This window comes from Camellia sinensis, chromosome 11 (genome assembly GCF_055761805.1).
Source record: "Camellia sinensis isolate YWXY chromosome 11, ASM5576180v1, whole genome shotgun sequence".
Lineage (NCBI taxonomy): Eukaryota > Viridiplantae > Streptophyta > Magnoliopsida > Ericales > Theaceae > Camellia > Camellia sinensis.
Window position 1 is genome coordinate 53,297,305 of NC_138971.1, and position 16,345 is coordinate 53,313,649.

General features: G+C 36.8%; 1 protein-coding gene across 1 annotated transcript; it reads right to left on the minus strand.

Moving 5' to 3' along the window:
- Positions 1-6,938: 6,938 nt before the first annotated feature.
- On the minus strand, positions 6,939-8,067 carry LOC145802335 (uncharacterized). The gene is made up of 3 exons (XM_082895030.1): positions 8,023-8,067; positions 7,468-7,561; positions 6,939-7,252 (listed from the first exon to the last, which is right to left on the minus strand). The coding sequence occupies exons 1-3, from the start codon at positions 8,065-8,067 to the stop codon at positions 6,939-6,941; spliced, it is 453 nt and encodes a 150-aa protein (XP_082751156.1).
- Between the last annotated feature and the right edge of the window lie 8,278 nt (positions 8,068-16,345).

Below are 16,345 nucleotides of genomic sequence, written 5' to 3' on the forward strand. Positions count from 1 at the left end.
ACCGATTAAATCCATTTTGCTGCTGAAGTGCTTGGGACATTACTTTACCCTCTTTTTTTTTTTTTTTCCTTGCAAGTGCTTCAACACTTTAGAATCAAGTGCTTCTGCAATTTTTTGAAAATTCAACACTTTTGAATCATAACCACACAAAGGTACGATTTACTTCTTTTTCTTACAAGTGCTGTAAACTTTTTCATCTACCTTCAAAGGTATAATTTACTTCTCTTTTCTCTTCAATTAATCATAACCACACAAACAAAAAACCCTTTACCAACCAAAACCACAACCACACAAAACCCTAATTGTGAGAGAATATTATAATGTAATGGATGGCCTGATTCCACATAAAATTCAATTTTTTTTGAGAATAGAGGTTTGAATATTATAATCTAATGGATGGCTTGAATATTATAATGTAATAGAAGTTTACATACCAACTAGAAATAAAATTTAAAAAAAAAATATATATATATATATATATATATTAGAACCCTTTGTCGTTTAGAAAATATGTTTGGCTGATTCTTTGTCTTGGAGTGTTGGGTATTTTGATTGTGTTTTCTTTGTGCATAAAGAAAACAAAATTTGTTTGGCTGATCCTTTGTCTTGGAGTGTTGGGACCAGTTGCTTTTTTAAGTGTGAGGTTTTTATGTCTGTACTGCACATATAGTATAAAATTGTCCCTTTTCTGTTGCTGTAAGGCATTGGCATTGTCATTGCCATTGGTTTTGTCCCTTTTATGTCTGTATTTTACATATAGTATAAAACTTATATCTGAATTTTCTGCACAAAAAAAAAGGGGGGGGGAAGAGGAGGCAAACAGGGCAACAACTAGCCAGATTATTTAATTCACATTTTTAGCTTCTTTTCCATGTATTTTCATACATCAAGTTATAGCCACATTATCACACAATACTTGTACTAGTTGTCTTCCACATAAACTAACTCTAATTAGCACAATACACATCATAAACCTAACAAGAGGTGGGTGGGCTGTTTGAAAATAGTGCTAATTTTAGCACATTATATCAACTTGGAGATGCATGTGATTATATTGCAACTATAGGCTTTGGGCCAATGTTGAATTTTCTTGAAGTACTTATAATCAATCCGAAATGTCCTAAGAAGCAAAACACACAGCTTTTGCTATGTACTAAGCCTTTTTTGTTTTTAATACCAAATTCCATTGTTTAGGCTCTCAAATTTTTGCATATTTTTGGAAAGTTTTGTTTTTGTCTATAATTTTATTTAGGATTTTTTTTTTTTTTTGATGGCCTTGCTCTTGGCATGCTTCTAATGCATTACAATTCTCAAATTTTGGTCCAACTCAAATATCTTATTTTTAGTAGTTTCTTTTTATCATTTATTCATTTTGTGTTTAGTAAGAAACTATCTTAGTTTGTTGTTTCCTATTTGAATTGGTCACGACACACCTATTTAAAATAGGCTTCAATGGCTTATAAGTTATATATATAATGTCCCTAGATGACATGCAATTTCGATACATAGGAAGGACTAACTATATTATTAAGGGTAATTGACATTTGATATATTTGCTTACATTGTCATTGACTAACATCTAATTGTACTTGGTGGGTGGAAACTGCTCGAGATCACCCAACAGCATTTAGGAAACATAATGTTGTACTTTCTCAAAAAGTGGCTAAAAGACTCGACGCACTCGTAAGACTAAGGATCAAGGTAGTGGAGTTAATGAACATGACATGAATGACATAGGTGCTGCTCTAGCAAACACGGTTGAGGTTGAAAACGATGGGGGCAATCAATTGAATGTGAGTGACATGGGTGATGATTTGGGTGATGAACCAATAGATATGGGTTATGAACCAACAGACATGGGTGACTATGAAGACCAACTAGCAGATACAACTGAAAAAGTTAATGAAGATCTTACTGGACCTTTTCTTGGAGGGCCATATGACCCTTCAATTTTGAAAAGTTTTCATTGTCACGTAACAGCCAAAATTTGGCATAATGATGTTAATCATAGTCTTACATTAATTTAATGTTTTAAATTTTGTTTCAACTTTACTAATTCTTTTTTTTTTCTTTTTGTTATTCTATGTTGCAGGAACGTGGAATACATAAATGCTTAAATCATGGTTTTAAAGTTAGTGAATGGTCATTCAACTTGGAAGAGAATAAACAATCCAAATTTCATGGTTTAATTATGGATTCGGGGTTGATTTCTTTAGTGAGTTGCTCATATAAATTTGTAAATAAAGTTATAGTTTCGGCCTTTGTAGAAAGATGGCAGCCAGAGACAAACACATTTCATCTACCATTTGGTGAGATGTCACCAACCTTAGATGATGTTAGTGTAATTTTAGGGATTCCAGTGATTGGTAAACCAGTCTCTTGCAAGAATTTATCAAATGTTGACGCTGCAAATCTGCTAGTTGAGGCTTTGGAAGTAACAATAGATGAGGCAAATGTAGCGTTGAAGGTAGCACGGGGCCAGTCTATCAAGGTAGAATGGTTGAGACAACGATTTGGGTCAGTGTCTGATGCGGACAATGATAATATCATTGAGTGTACAACTAGGGCATTTTGTTATATTTGTTAGGTTGTACCTTATTTGCAGACAAGACAGGCATACGTGTTTCGGTAGTGTATTTGTCTTTTCTTATGGATTTGCAATCGGTTGCTTCTTATGCTTGGGGTGCAGCCGCATTGGCTCTTTTATACCGGCAATTGGGCACTGCCACAAGGTATGCTATAAAACAGATGGCGGGATACATGACATTGCTGGAAGCTTGGATTTACAAGCATTTTGTTGGTGCTAGACCCCACCCCAATTTGGACTATAAAGAAGATCAACCTTGTGTCTTTCATTGGATTTCTCGTACCTAATCTGGTTCGTCAACGTCTATTTTACAAAGGTTGCGAGAAGACCTTGACAGATTAGAGGCCCATGACGTAAGTCTCAATCTTATGTCAATGTATGTACATATATTACTTGCTATTATTCAATCTAATTCATAACTTACATATAAAATTTTTACTATTGTAGGTTATTTGGGATCCATACCATGATAAGCATATTAAGCATCCTTTTCTGATGTTGCTTACTATAATGGATGCTTAAAATGGATGCACATTGTTGAACCATACCATCCAGATAGGGTACTAAGACAGTTTGGTAGGGTGCAAATTATTCCCTCACCTCCGCTTGCTCAAGTTCGAGCCTCTAGAGGATCCACTGCAAAATAGTACAGCATTGCCTATATATACTTGGATACGATTTGGGAGAGTTGGGAAAATCACTTGTTGTCTGAGACAGTGCGTAGTGTTCTAGCCTTGCATCCATGGGGTTGTATGCCAGGTTACTTGGACTGGTTTACTTCCATTTCACACGTACAAGTTCAAAACCCGACACATCGTTCTAAGTATAATCCATGCTCTGAGGCATCAGCTGATTATCGTCAACTTCAATTCGTATGTCAACTTTTACCATTTTCATTTTTGTATATATTTTGTTTAAGGCAATCGTTAAGTTTTATTTTATTGTTTGCAGCTCATTGACAGTGCCTTGAGCATTTTACGTTCAATGCTCGAAATCGGATACAATGAAGCAGCTCCAACCCGAGATATGTTACGCAATGCTATGAAGAAGATAACACAAGTCTTGGAGGGCCAACAGTCCACTGAAGAACATACACCATCAGAGAACTTGGTGTACACTCGTCGCAGGAATCATAGAGCAATGTCTTAGACTTTAGTAGTTGTTGGGTTCAAATGTTTTAAATGTGTATTTTGAAATCTTAGTCTCAAACATTTGTTAGACTTTTTGATGGTGTTAGACACAAGTATAACAAAGGTCAGATGACACTTTAGTATATGTTAGTTTGTCTGAGAAAATTTTTTGGCATACATTTTGATGGTGGTTTGTATATGACACAAGTATGAGCTAGGCTTGTATATGATGTTACTATATCTTTTTGGGCACTCAATGAATTATTTTGATGGTTTAGAATTGGTTTGATGGTTTGAATTGGTTTGATGGTTTGGAATTAGTTTGATAGTTTGAATTGGTTTGATAGTTTGTTTGTTTGAAATATTGGTTTGTTTATTGCTTTATGGTCATCGTTGAATAAACAAATCTGGACTAATGAATAAACATGAATTTTATGTTCATCACTGACTAGCTGAACAAATTCTCCTCGTTCAGCACTGTAAAATCGAATCAAAATGACTCACTCAGCACTGTAATGCCAAACAGGTAGTCTTTGTTTAGCACTGTAATGCCGAACATATATGGTTTTTTTAGTACTGTAATGTCGAACATAAATGCTTGCTGGCCTACTCATTTCAGCAATGCGGAACCGAATAAAAAACAATTCGTTCAGCACTGTATAGCTGAACAAATATATTTTTCTTTAGAACTGTTTTGTCGAACAATAGTGATCCAGTCAGCACTGTATGTCCGAACAAAATTTGTTCACCACGGTGTAACTTGAATCCATTCCAATTCACTTTTTTCATAAGCTTCAATTTAGTACAACACAAAAAATAACATTCATTTCAATTCACTGTTTACCATTCCAATTCATTAGAATAAAGAAAATAACGTGAATTAAATCCATTTAAAATACATAAACTTAAATCCATTCCAATTCACTCTTTTCCATTCTAAGCTAGTTTAACAAAGAAAATTACATAACTTAAATCTATTCTAATTCTATTTCCTAACTCACTCGTATGACACTAGTCCTTATCCAGGTCTATTGTTTCGATTGTGGCTACGTCTACATTGATGAGTGATTTGAAATGTTGTACTTTAGAACTATATGCAACTTTCCAGCCTACTGCACAAGGATCATGGTACCTCCGCCAGTTAGTTGCTATGGGTGGAATAGGATGACCAAGCTCCAAAATGAGTTACAAAAAAAAAAAAAATATATTAGAATGTACAAAAATGTTGTCATTATTAAGAAATTTGTCATTATAATGTACAAGAATGTACAAAAATATTAGAAACTAATACTTAAACAAAATGATTGTTGTTGACAAAGCCAATACATATCTCCTTGTGAGAGGCAACAGACGTCGGTATTGACCTAAGAGGGAGGAATGTCAAACATTGTTGCATAGACAAGTGGACCAAAACGACTTGGTAGAAAGACGATATATGATGACTCATGTCAGGCATCGTCATCCACTGGTCCAACCTAGGGTTTGGTTCAAAATATGCCAAGATGTTAGTAAGGTCATCGATTCTCCGTTGTGATCCAAATAATTTCCTATAGTGGTCACTATGCGCATGCAACTCTTTAAGTAAATCTTTTCTCACTTGTAACCATCCTTCTTCTCCAAAACCCATCAAACTAGCAATAGCTCGGAACCTAGAATTGCCATCTGCTGCAACATCCTTACTGTATTTAATATATCGTCTCAATTCAGAAGAAAATGCCTCTAAAAAGCAATTTGGATTCAATGATCGAAGCTGGTGAACCTATCACATGCCAATGCCAATGTTAGACAATAAAGTAGACAACATGACACAATTATATACCTGACTAGTAAACTATGTACCTTTTCTGTCTTCTTTGTTTTCACTTTTTTTGTTGTTACACTCACCTTGGCAATGACTCTGGGTGAATAACTATCTTGTGCTGAAGCAACTATTTCAAACGCAGATGGCTCACGATGAGTGGAGGTCTCAATCTTCAATTTTGGCTGACCCCGTGGATTAGACTTCACTTCCGGCTCAATCAAAAATGTACAATCAGGTTTGGCTAACTCCCTTAATTTCTATAACAAAAACCTCTTCACATCTGGATCCACCTCCTCGAATCGTTTAGGAAACAATTCTAACTCAGGTGTACAAGTCCACTCTTCACTTATAGTGTGTGGGATACTTAACATATCAAGCTTAGTCCAATATGAATAAATCGAAGTGAGGGGAATTGACCGATTTTCCCTCATGTAATTTCCTATCTCATGTGCACATGGCAAACCATGAGTATGTCAAACGACACATCCACATGCAACAATATCAATACCAACAAAAGATGCTCATTTAGACTCTGCCAATATGATCTCTAATGCAGTAATTAAGACATTACCACGAAGCTCCTTAAACTGCACAGGTTTGAAATCATGTTGCACAACTATCATACTTTTCTCAAATGATGATTTTATTTGAGAAAAGTAAATTGTGTATCCTTGTCCAATTGCAACTCAAGTAAATTGTGTATCCTTGTCCAATTTGACTCAAAATTTCCTTGACTTGATCCAAGATGTCTTTTAAGTTTTGCATGTGAACTCTTAACCCTATATATGAAAATAAAATGTTATAAAAATAATTAAAAAACCAAAAAACTAATAAATTTAAATGTTCGTATATACCTATTTGTTGTAGAATTTCCAAAGTGCATAAATGTGTCAGTCCAAGCTGCCACAAATTTCGACTTGTATGTATCCAACCAAGAAGAGGTAACATAATGAAGTGCATCTTGATAAGTATTGAACTCACTATATAACAAAGACAGTCATTGCATGTATACTTCTTCAGACGATGATATAACCAACATATTCCAACTCATTATAAACATTTCTCATTTATCTTCTGTCTCAAACATCTTTTTTGCAATTAGCAAGCACATTTTTTCCAATATGCCATCTACACAACAAATTCTCAGTTGCAGGAAACACCATACATATGGCATTCATAAGGGCCAATTCTCTATCTGTGACAATAATAGAAGGAAGAGTATTTTCATCCATGACATTACGCAAAATACCAAGTGCCCATGTGTAGTTATCCTTTTTCTCATACTGGAGGTATGCAAATGCAATTGAAAAGGTCATGTCTGTCGATGTCACACCTACAATCTCCAGAATGGGCAACCGATATCAATTGGTCTTATAAGTACAATCCATCAACAATACTTTTGAAAATGCACGTAACAAATTCAAACTAGCAGGATGTGCAAGAATAAATCCGTCACTGTCTCAGTATCTGCACAGTTTCTATGCCACTCAATGTACTTGTTCATCGCTAACTGACCTAATAGTTGTTGCATTTGAGATCTCCCAGCTTTTTCAGCAACTTTATACCTATGATGTGCATTGTAAATTGTCTTCATTGTGGAAGCATTTGCATCATCACGTTGTTTCAATGTAACCAATATCTCACTCAATCGTACCATACTCTTCGACATGTCTACTAACAAAGAGGTTTCCTCATGTGACAACCTTCCAGCATAAGAATGACCCTCAAGATATTCTGCAGTAGAATGATTATGCACACCACAAATAACTATCAAGATCCAGTCATCATTTGTGGCTAATTTTTTGCCCATCAATAAAAAGGACATTCACATTTTTTTGTACTAGTCAATCTTGCTTTTTTTGTCTTAGGCTTGCTGTTTTTTTGAGTGTCGCTATAAGATCCACTCATCTTTCAAGCTAAGCTAAGTCTTGGTTTCCTACCACGAATACCACCCCCATCTGATTTATGCACAACAATAACGAATCCATTTCTTCTTCCAACTTGACGTGCCCATCGAATTAACTCATTTCGACTCTTGAATATCTGAAATAAATAAATTAAACTAACCAATTATTGCACATAAAAAAGGTACATTATTTGTAAAACAATCAAAGACTCACCTCATAAGTAATAAATTCATTACTATAATCCATTACAAGTTCTGAATCAACCTTACTGCCTCTAGTCAAAGCATCACCTTGAAAACACGTGTGAATGTAATTTCAAAATTGAAAAAATGATGTTCATTTCAACAGTCCCGAAACTAATGATTTTGTTCAGTTCAACAGTGCCGAAAATAAAGATGATATTCGGTTTAACAGTACTAACTATATGTATTAATGTTCGGAACCTATGTATTGAATGAAAGGATTATGTTCAGTACTGTATTATCGAACGTAATCCTAACAGTCGGCAAACCAGTACCAAATAGCTCAAACAAAACAAGAACAATTGAAAACGACTAAAAACGACCGAAAATGTTAATATAAGACAGATAAAATTACCAATGGAACGCCGATGTCTCTAGAATTGTTGTCCTCGTCTTCCATTGCTCTACGCAATGAAATAAGTGATGAAGTATACGTTATACTTGAAGCAAAGCTTTCAAGTTCAATAGGGTTGATGATGGTGATGAAGATGACACATTCAGGATTTAAGATGATTATGAAAAATAATAGATCTAGGGTTTATGTTGGTTGGTTATGAAAAGTAATAGGTTTAGGGTTTACAGACATAGAATACGTATAGTTAAAGTTGGAGTTTGAGGTAGGGGTGTGTAGACGTCTCCGAACGCCCCGGGAGGATGAGTCCCGTTCTGTTCATTTGGGGTTACTACAGTTCGGACTCGACTTGTGTCACGGTTCTTAATCTGAACCAAAGAGTCCAAATCTGGCAAATCGTTTTGAGAAACAGATTTTTGAAAAAGTAGTACCAAACATGGACTGCTTTGCCAGATACAGAGTCGCCACCTAAATATTTTTAAAATGGGGAAATTTAGGAAACCCTGACTCGGTGCTGAAGGCCACATGTCCGTCATCACCGGAGTTGTCTCGGCTCGGGAGCTTGGGCACGATCGGGGAAGGTCAGCTATGAGCACCCCCTTTCGCCCGGTCCGAAGACCAGCCTCTACTAACCGTGATATCTGATTTTGAAAACTTTATGTGTTCTTATTCCGGTTATTAGCCTAGAATTACTATGTTATGCGTACAGCAAACAAGTATAGACTAGATTGCCTAATTTGGAAAGAGACATTGCATATCCGTTCGTTTTGAAAATGCTTTGGAATTTGCTACTCGCAAGTAGGCTAAAACACGGATTTCAATGAGTTCTTCCAACTCAAACAATCCAACCTTCACCCACAGGCATTCAAAACAGTTTAACACATAAGCATCTAGCCGCATGGCAAGCATACTGTCATGTTAACATTCACATACATGCGAGATGCTAAAGCATAAATACTTACATCGTACTCCGTGCCAAAACAGAGAACTTGTTAGCAAACATGCATGATCCAAGTCCATGTTAAGTGCCTAATGCATCGCATACAAAGTGTTGTTAGAATAGGCTCGGCTATCCTAAACATGTCATGTGAAAATGCACAATTATCACGTATTCAGTTTGGGAATTGAAGTATTGATGCAATTAGCGTGATGTACCGAGCCTAATGCATGCAATACAAATGCATGGATGCACACATGCATAGCATGAGGTATGCTAAATTAAACGTGCCCTAATACTAACCATTAAAGCGAGTAAGTAAAAGGGAAGAAAGAAGTGAGGTTGGAAGACATACACACCACCCACACACACTTATTACAAATATGCCCTCGCTCGGAGGGACCAAATAAATATTACAAATTAATTAACTACACCAGCTAATTAATATTACAAATTGCCTAATTTAATTAACAAATTAAATAGACTAATTAAAACAGGAAAACGCCTCGGGAAGCGCGCTGCCATGCGCAAGTTGCCTCTGTTTTCCTTCCTTTCCTCCTCTGGAGGCTGTCAAAGCCTCAGGATTGATCCCTTGGACAGAGAGGATCACCACCGGCTGATTGAGATTGCCACCGGCAGTGTGGTATGGCCATCGGCACAAAATTGAATCTGTCGGCAGAGAAATTGTTGCCGGTCGGCACATTACACTGCCGGTCGGCAGAGTATTCCTGCAGAACCTGCAACTCACAGCAACAGAGGGCAAGGCAAAGCATGGCAGCACAATTCAAAGCATGTATGCACCAACCATGTCTCTTATCATTGTAATGACTCAAAGGGACATGTGCCTCGGTTCCCGGACCACCAATCACGCATTTCCATGCATGATGGCCCAAAGAACCAAGTATGCAACTTTGATTTCAAATGTATGCAAACCAATCAAACAAAACTCCCAATCCCTATCACCCAAGTCAAGGGACAAGGAATGCATGCAAGATGCAATGCAACCTAGGCATACAAGCTAAGGATGCAACGTGGCATGGCAAGGCACTCATGCAAGCATATAAGCATACATATGGCAATGCAAACTAATGCTAAGATGGTCTTATACATGAATTAGGAAGCTCTAATAAGGCCTAAAACAGTGGCCAAAGTGCTAAAAAGTGAGGGCTAAATGGCATACACACACACATGCACATAAGGACCAACACCTAAGCACAAATCAAGCAACATTCAAGCACACTTGAAAGGGACAAACATGAACAATTAGCATGCATTATAAGCTTTGAAATCATGCGAATACATGGTGCCAAACCAAGCAACAAATCAAGCCAAGCATGCACCAAATGGCCTAAGTGTTCAAAGCGAATCAACGAGGCATTGAACTACACTTAATAAGACCAAACATGGCATGAAAGGAAGGACCAAAATCAGAGGTTTAGCATGTTAAAACAAAGCTAAAGGACTACTTAGATGGCATCTAAGTGACTCAAAAACAAAGGCATGCATAAACACCAAAACATGGAGCATCGCTACACAAGCTTCCAAAGCATTAAAGAGGCATACAAGGCAATCAAACAAGCATGGAAATGGGACTGAAATGGCATATAGAATGATCCCAAATCACCAAAACAATGCAAAGATGCCATGCTACACATGCACATACTCAAGGCTAACAAGCCCAAATACAAAGGAGCTATATCAAGCATGCAAAGATCAACCCAAACGACTACGGACAGAGCTAAAACATGGCAAGATATGCACAAAATCTTCACAAGACTAAGCCTAAAACATGCTCTAACAAAGGCTAACAACCTAAGACACATTAAGGCAAAAATAAGGCATTACATGGCAACTATGCTAAGCATGCATGGAGTTCCAAAACCAACCTAAGATCATGTTATATTATGGATATATAAGCATGAAAAACAAACCAAACATGCTCAACACACACTCAAGCATAGGCTTCCTTAAGAGGCCAAAATGTGTCCTTTTCAAGGACAACAAGGAGAGGGGGTGGCCCTCTCCTTCTTGGGACTTCAAAGCATCATCTTCACCACTGAAATCCCTCAAGATTTCAGTGGTGAAGAGACCTCAACACCAAAATCCCGGAGCTAACACAAAATGGCTCAAAATGAGGCCTTTTGAGGCCTAAGGGTGGTCAACAACCCTCAAACAACAAAACACTCTTAATAAACAATAAATAGGGCCTAAAAACAGAACTTTTTATGTTATACAATAATCACAAAAACAGCTCTAAGATAGGTATAAAATCAATGCAAAAATGGGGAAAAAAAGGACTAGAATCTCACCCTTGAAGACCCCTTCACAAATGGTGCTCCAATGGCCTCCTTGAGCTTGAATCCAACACCAAAACTTCAAAACAAACTCTTTAGAACCTCAACTCCAAGAGGAAGGTGAAACACTAGGTGTTTGTGTGCAATAGTAAGACACAAAGCACCTAGTGAACAAAAGAGAGGGAAAGAGAGATAGAGTGTGTATCTAACTCTAACCCTAGAACTCAAACCCTAACAATGGCTGTTCTTGCTCTCAAAAAAATCCTAAGTCTCTAACCAAGCCTCTCTTTTTTGCCTTAGAGAGAGCTTCTCTCTATATTGTCTTGTAAAGCTTATAAGACAAGCTTTGCAAGAGGGAGATCCCTCCATACACGTGTATGGAGGGGAGCAAAAGCAAGACAGCTGTCTAAAAATATCTGCAAAAGCAGATGAACAGCAATCGGCCGGCCAAAAATGCCATCTTGGCCAAAAAGAGTGCCGGTCGGCAACAAATAATGCTGACCGGCAACAAATAGTGCCGGCCGGCAAACTACATTGCCGGTGGCAGCAAACACCAGCCGGTGGCCTCTAGCCACTGCCGGTGGTGGGTGAGGATGGTCTACAAGCCCCACCCTGCCTCTCAAAGGCAAGATGCAAGTGTTTGGTGCAAAACCAGACACTAAACGGTCAAGTTCGGAAATCCTGAGGCAAGGCGCGCGAGCCGAGGCCTCCGGGAACTCCAAACGAACACAAACATGGATAATCACCGAGTGTTCAAACGGTGACGTCCAAGTCTTGAGGACGGTCAAAAATGGGGTGTCTACAGGGTGAAGGTGGGGGTGTGGGTGGGTGTCCAATATTATAGAAAATTAGTTCTTATTTGATAGGTGAGTGTTCCATTTAATAATGTCTTTTAATGTAATTTTACTTTAAGGTATAATTGTAATAATAAAAAAATTATAAAATGGGGGGTCCAAAGAATTTTGGCAAGTGCTAATAGTAGCATTCCTTACTTAATGCATACTAAACACAATTTTAATTTTATTATTTTTGCTCAATACACACCATCCATTTTCAAATATACCTAAAATATCCTCATCTTCTTCAACCACCCCACCAATCCTAACCCTAGCCGTCGCCACTCACCTCAGGCCGTCGTCTCTCCCTCATTCTCCAGTGAATCTCTTCCTCACTCCTCCATCCATCACTTTTCTTGCCTTACCACTTCCAACCACACTCCCAAACCCTTTTTCACCCCATTCTTCCCTCCACCACCAGCTCAACCACCTCCCCACCATCGCCACCACAACCTCTCATCCCATCCCATCTCATATTCTACTTCCTCTTCTCTCTCTAAAAACTACCAAACCTATCCTCACCACCACAACCCTCATTCTACAGAGATCATTCCCAACCCATCAGAGAGGAGCTTTTCGCCGAAGACAACTGCAGCGGCAAAACTTCGAATCAGAGCTTGAAATCCTAGATCAAAGTTTTGAATTTGGTTTGCATGATTGAACTCCTACAAGCCATAGATCTAGATCTGAAAACCCTAGGATTCTCTCTCTCTCTGCGATGGAGAAAAACGAGCCATGGCCAAAGTGAGAGACTAGGTTGTTCGTTGATGAGGAGAGGGAGAAGGGTTTGCAAAGGGGAAAGGGGTCGCCAGTGAGGTAGGGAGGTTGTGGGGTTGCGACAGTGGCTAGGTTTCGGTGACAGTGGCTGAAGGTAAAATCAGGCGGCAGAGAGTGGTGGTGTGTGGGAGGTGTATTGATATTGTTTTGTGGTTATTTTGGTCATTTTATCTAGGGAAATTTGGCTATAAACCCCCTTTACCTTCCTTTCATTGTTAAAAGGACTAAGAAAAAAATTATACTTTCTAAACCCCCTCATAATTATAAAGTCTTGCATAAAGGACACATTTATTATTTAAATATTTTATATGACTATTATACCCACTCTCTTCCCCACTCTCTTCCTTTCCACAGATGGCCTCTTCAAGAAGAGTGGCGAGCTCTGCAACTTGTGCGGCACCGAAGCCGCCGTCATCACCTTCTCCAACGCCGGCAACACCTTCGCCTTCGGCAACCCCTCCGTCAACTCCGTCCTCGACCGTTACCTCTCCATGACTTCATCATCCTCCAGAGCCTCCGCAAGCTTCTCTTCCCTCTTTCGACATAGGGTTTCAACTCAAATCTGTGCACCATGAACGATTCCGATCTCTAATCTCCCGAGATCGACCTACGTGAACCGTTGCAAAATCGGCGAATCCCTCATCAACAACCGTTGATCAAACACAGTTCCTGCAAATCGCACTGATACATATATATATATATATATATATGTTTTGAGTCTTTAAGATCGGAAATTTGAATGATTTTTTAGTAGAAGAGAGACCTATTACATCAAGTTTTCGACAAAGAATTCGAATTGTGAAAGAGTACAGAGACGAATCGCGCGACTGTTCAAAATTTTTATATTTGAACACAGTTCTTCAGATTTTTCATATATATATATGTGTGTGTGTGTGTTTGTGTGTGTGTGTGTAAGAGAGAGAGAGAGAGAGATTTTTCATTTGGATAGTGTTGTTAAGTTCTTAAATTGATCTATTGATGAGTTGTTACTATGTTCTCTCAACTTTTTGTTGTAAAATTATTTTTGATTTTGATAAATTTTTGTGTCGTAAGTGAGCAATATAGATTGTGTATATGTAATAGATAACAGAGAAGCCAAAAAGGTGATACGAAAGAGGCAAGTAACTGTGAAGAAACAGAAGAATAGTGGTTGTGAATGATCTAATTTCATTTGATAGAACCAGAGTAAAATTTTACTCTGGTTCTATTGCTCTTTTTTTTCATTTGACAGAACCAGAGTAAAATTTTACTTTTATACAGAGTAAAATTTTACTTTTAGCTTCAGAGTCTCACAGTTTACTTGTTTTTCAGAGTAAAATTTTACTTTTATACAGAGTAAAATTTTACTTTTAATTTCAGAGTAAAATTTTACTTTAGTTTCAGAGTGTAATATTTTACTCTTATTCAGGGTAAAATTTTACTTTTATACAGAGTAAAATTTTACTTTTAGTTTTAGAGTGTAAAATTTTATTCTTATTCAGAGTAAAATTTTACTTTTATATAGAGTAAAATTTTACTTTAGTTTCAGAGTGTAACATTTTACTCTTATTTAGAGTAAAATTTTACTTTCATACAGAGTAAAATTTTACTCTGAAATACACAGTGAAGATGGCTTAATAGGAGAGCTGATAGATATGAGGGTATTATAGTAAAATAAACAAGTTTTAAAATATTTGGGGATTTTGAAAGTACTTATATAATTCTTGTCCTTTTGAAAGACAAATTAGATAGTGAGGGGGCTATCACCAAATCCCCCTTTTATCTAAGGTCATTATTGTAATAAAAAATAACCAATTAATGGTGTGCCTTGTTTGGGATGTTCTAAATAAGTGAACTTTTTGAGTTTTTATGAAATTTGGATTGGGTTTGAAATGATGTGGTAGAGAGGTAATGTAACTTAAATAAGATGATGCAACTTAAATAGGATAATGACTTTTTGACTTTTTGAGGAGATGCCAAACCTGACCTAAATGTGGTGTGTAAATAACCCTCCCTCTCTCTCTTTCTCTCTCTCTACATATATATATATATATATATATGCTATTTTTCCAAATTCATATTTATTTATGCTTGTCTCTCTCTATATTTATATATACATTACATTTCGATTCTCTGGTTCGGTTTAGTTAAATAGAGTTTGCTTCTTTGTATGCTCTGTGATTCCATTTGCTTTCGTTTCTCAATTCAACTAATAATTGCTTCTCATCGAGTATTTTGATTTTTTTTAAAAAAATAATGTGCTCACAATTTGGTCTATCTACAATTGAGTTCTTTCTGGGTTAGATTATTATTATTATTATTTTTTGGTATTAGTATAATTTAAGATGATTTTTTTTTTAATGCCCAGAACACCCTAAGGCAGGATCTTAGGATTTACCCTTACAAGCCAAATGGAGGAAGCTAACCGATCCACCTAAACTGTCGGACTTTCACTACATGAGTAACCCTAGTCAGTGAGGAGAGAAGCAAACTCCCCTACCAACTAGGATGGTCCCTTAGTGGTATTTAAGACGATGTTGCTTTCAAACTTATCATCGAATTGTATTCAAGTAATGGTATGCCAATTATAATCACACATATACTCGATTCTGGTAATTTCTTGGAATTGGCATCTTCATTAATTTAAAAAATAAAAATATATATATATACTGATGTTGAAGGCATTATAAGCTTCAAGTCTGTCGAATCAAGTTCCATCTTCTCTCTCCTAAAACCAATTGATGTTAGGGAGGGCTTCGCTTATGTTTTACTGTATTCGACATCATAACCTGTGGGCCTGTTTTTAGAGCAGTCACTGGGAGCGGCATTATGGACCAACAAAGTCCAAGAGATAATTTTCTGGGGAGCAATCCATTGATACCTTTTCAAAAGGAAAAGGCGGACACATTGATGGCTAGATGGGTTAATAGACTAAACTTTGATTGCAATGGGTGAATTGACAAGAATAACCGCTGCTCTAAGAGTAATCATATAGCTAAAGTGCATGTGATTTTTATAATATAAAATAAAAAAACCAAAAAAAAAAAAAACAAACAGAAGTTTTTCACAAATCAATTTGTATGCATAAGAAAAAGAAGTCTTCTTCTCTAAATAAACTAAAAACTAGGTTTCCTAGGATTGTTTCTTGGTATCTTTGTTTGTATTAGACAAAAACAAAGACCTTTTTTTCCTTTTTTTTAACAACTAATGTCGTGTAGTGATTTAGAAATCCACTTGTCCACTTGAGTACACATTGGAGGGCTTAGGGTGCAAGATTTTGGAATTTTTCTATGAAAATCAAAAGAAGGCTCCATTCAAGTGGGCTTAGAGTCCTTGATTCTGTTGGACATAAGATTATATTGTCAAAAATATCAAAAGATATGGAAGATATTATAATATATGAAGATCCCATGATTTGTACTTATTATGATTTTTTGTATCTCTGATTTATTTTAATTCCTTAATTGAAGGGATTTGATTATATCTCCCACTCTATACATATG

Coding starts and splice junctions, on each gene's coding strand:
- LOC145802335 (XM_082895030.1), bottom strand. CDS start 8,067: ATGGAAGACGAGGACAACAATTCTAGAGACATCGGCGTTCCATTG. Junction 7,562..8,022: donor GAGACATCGGCGTTCCATTG/GTAATTTTATCT, acceptor TATTTATTTCAG/ATATTCAAGAGTCGAAATGA. Junction 7,253..7,467: donor GCATAAATCAGATGGGGGTG/GTATTCGTGGTA, acceptor ATTCTACTGCAG/AATATCTTGAGGGTCATTCT.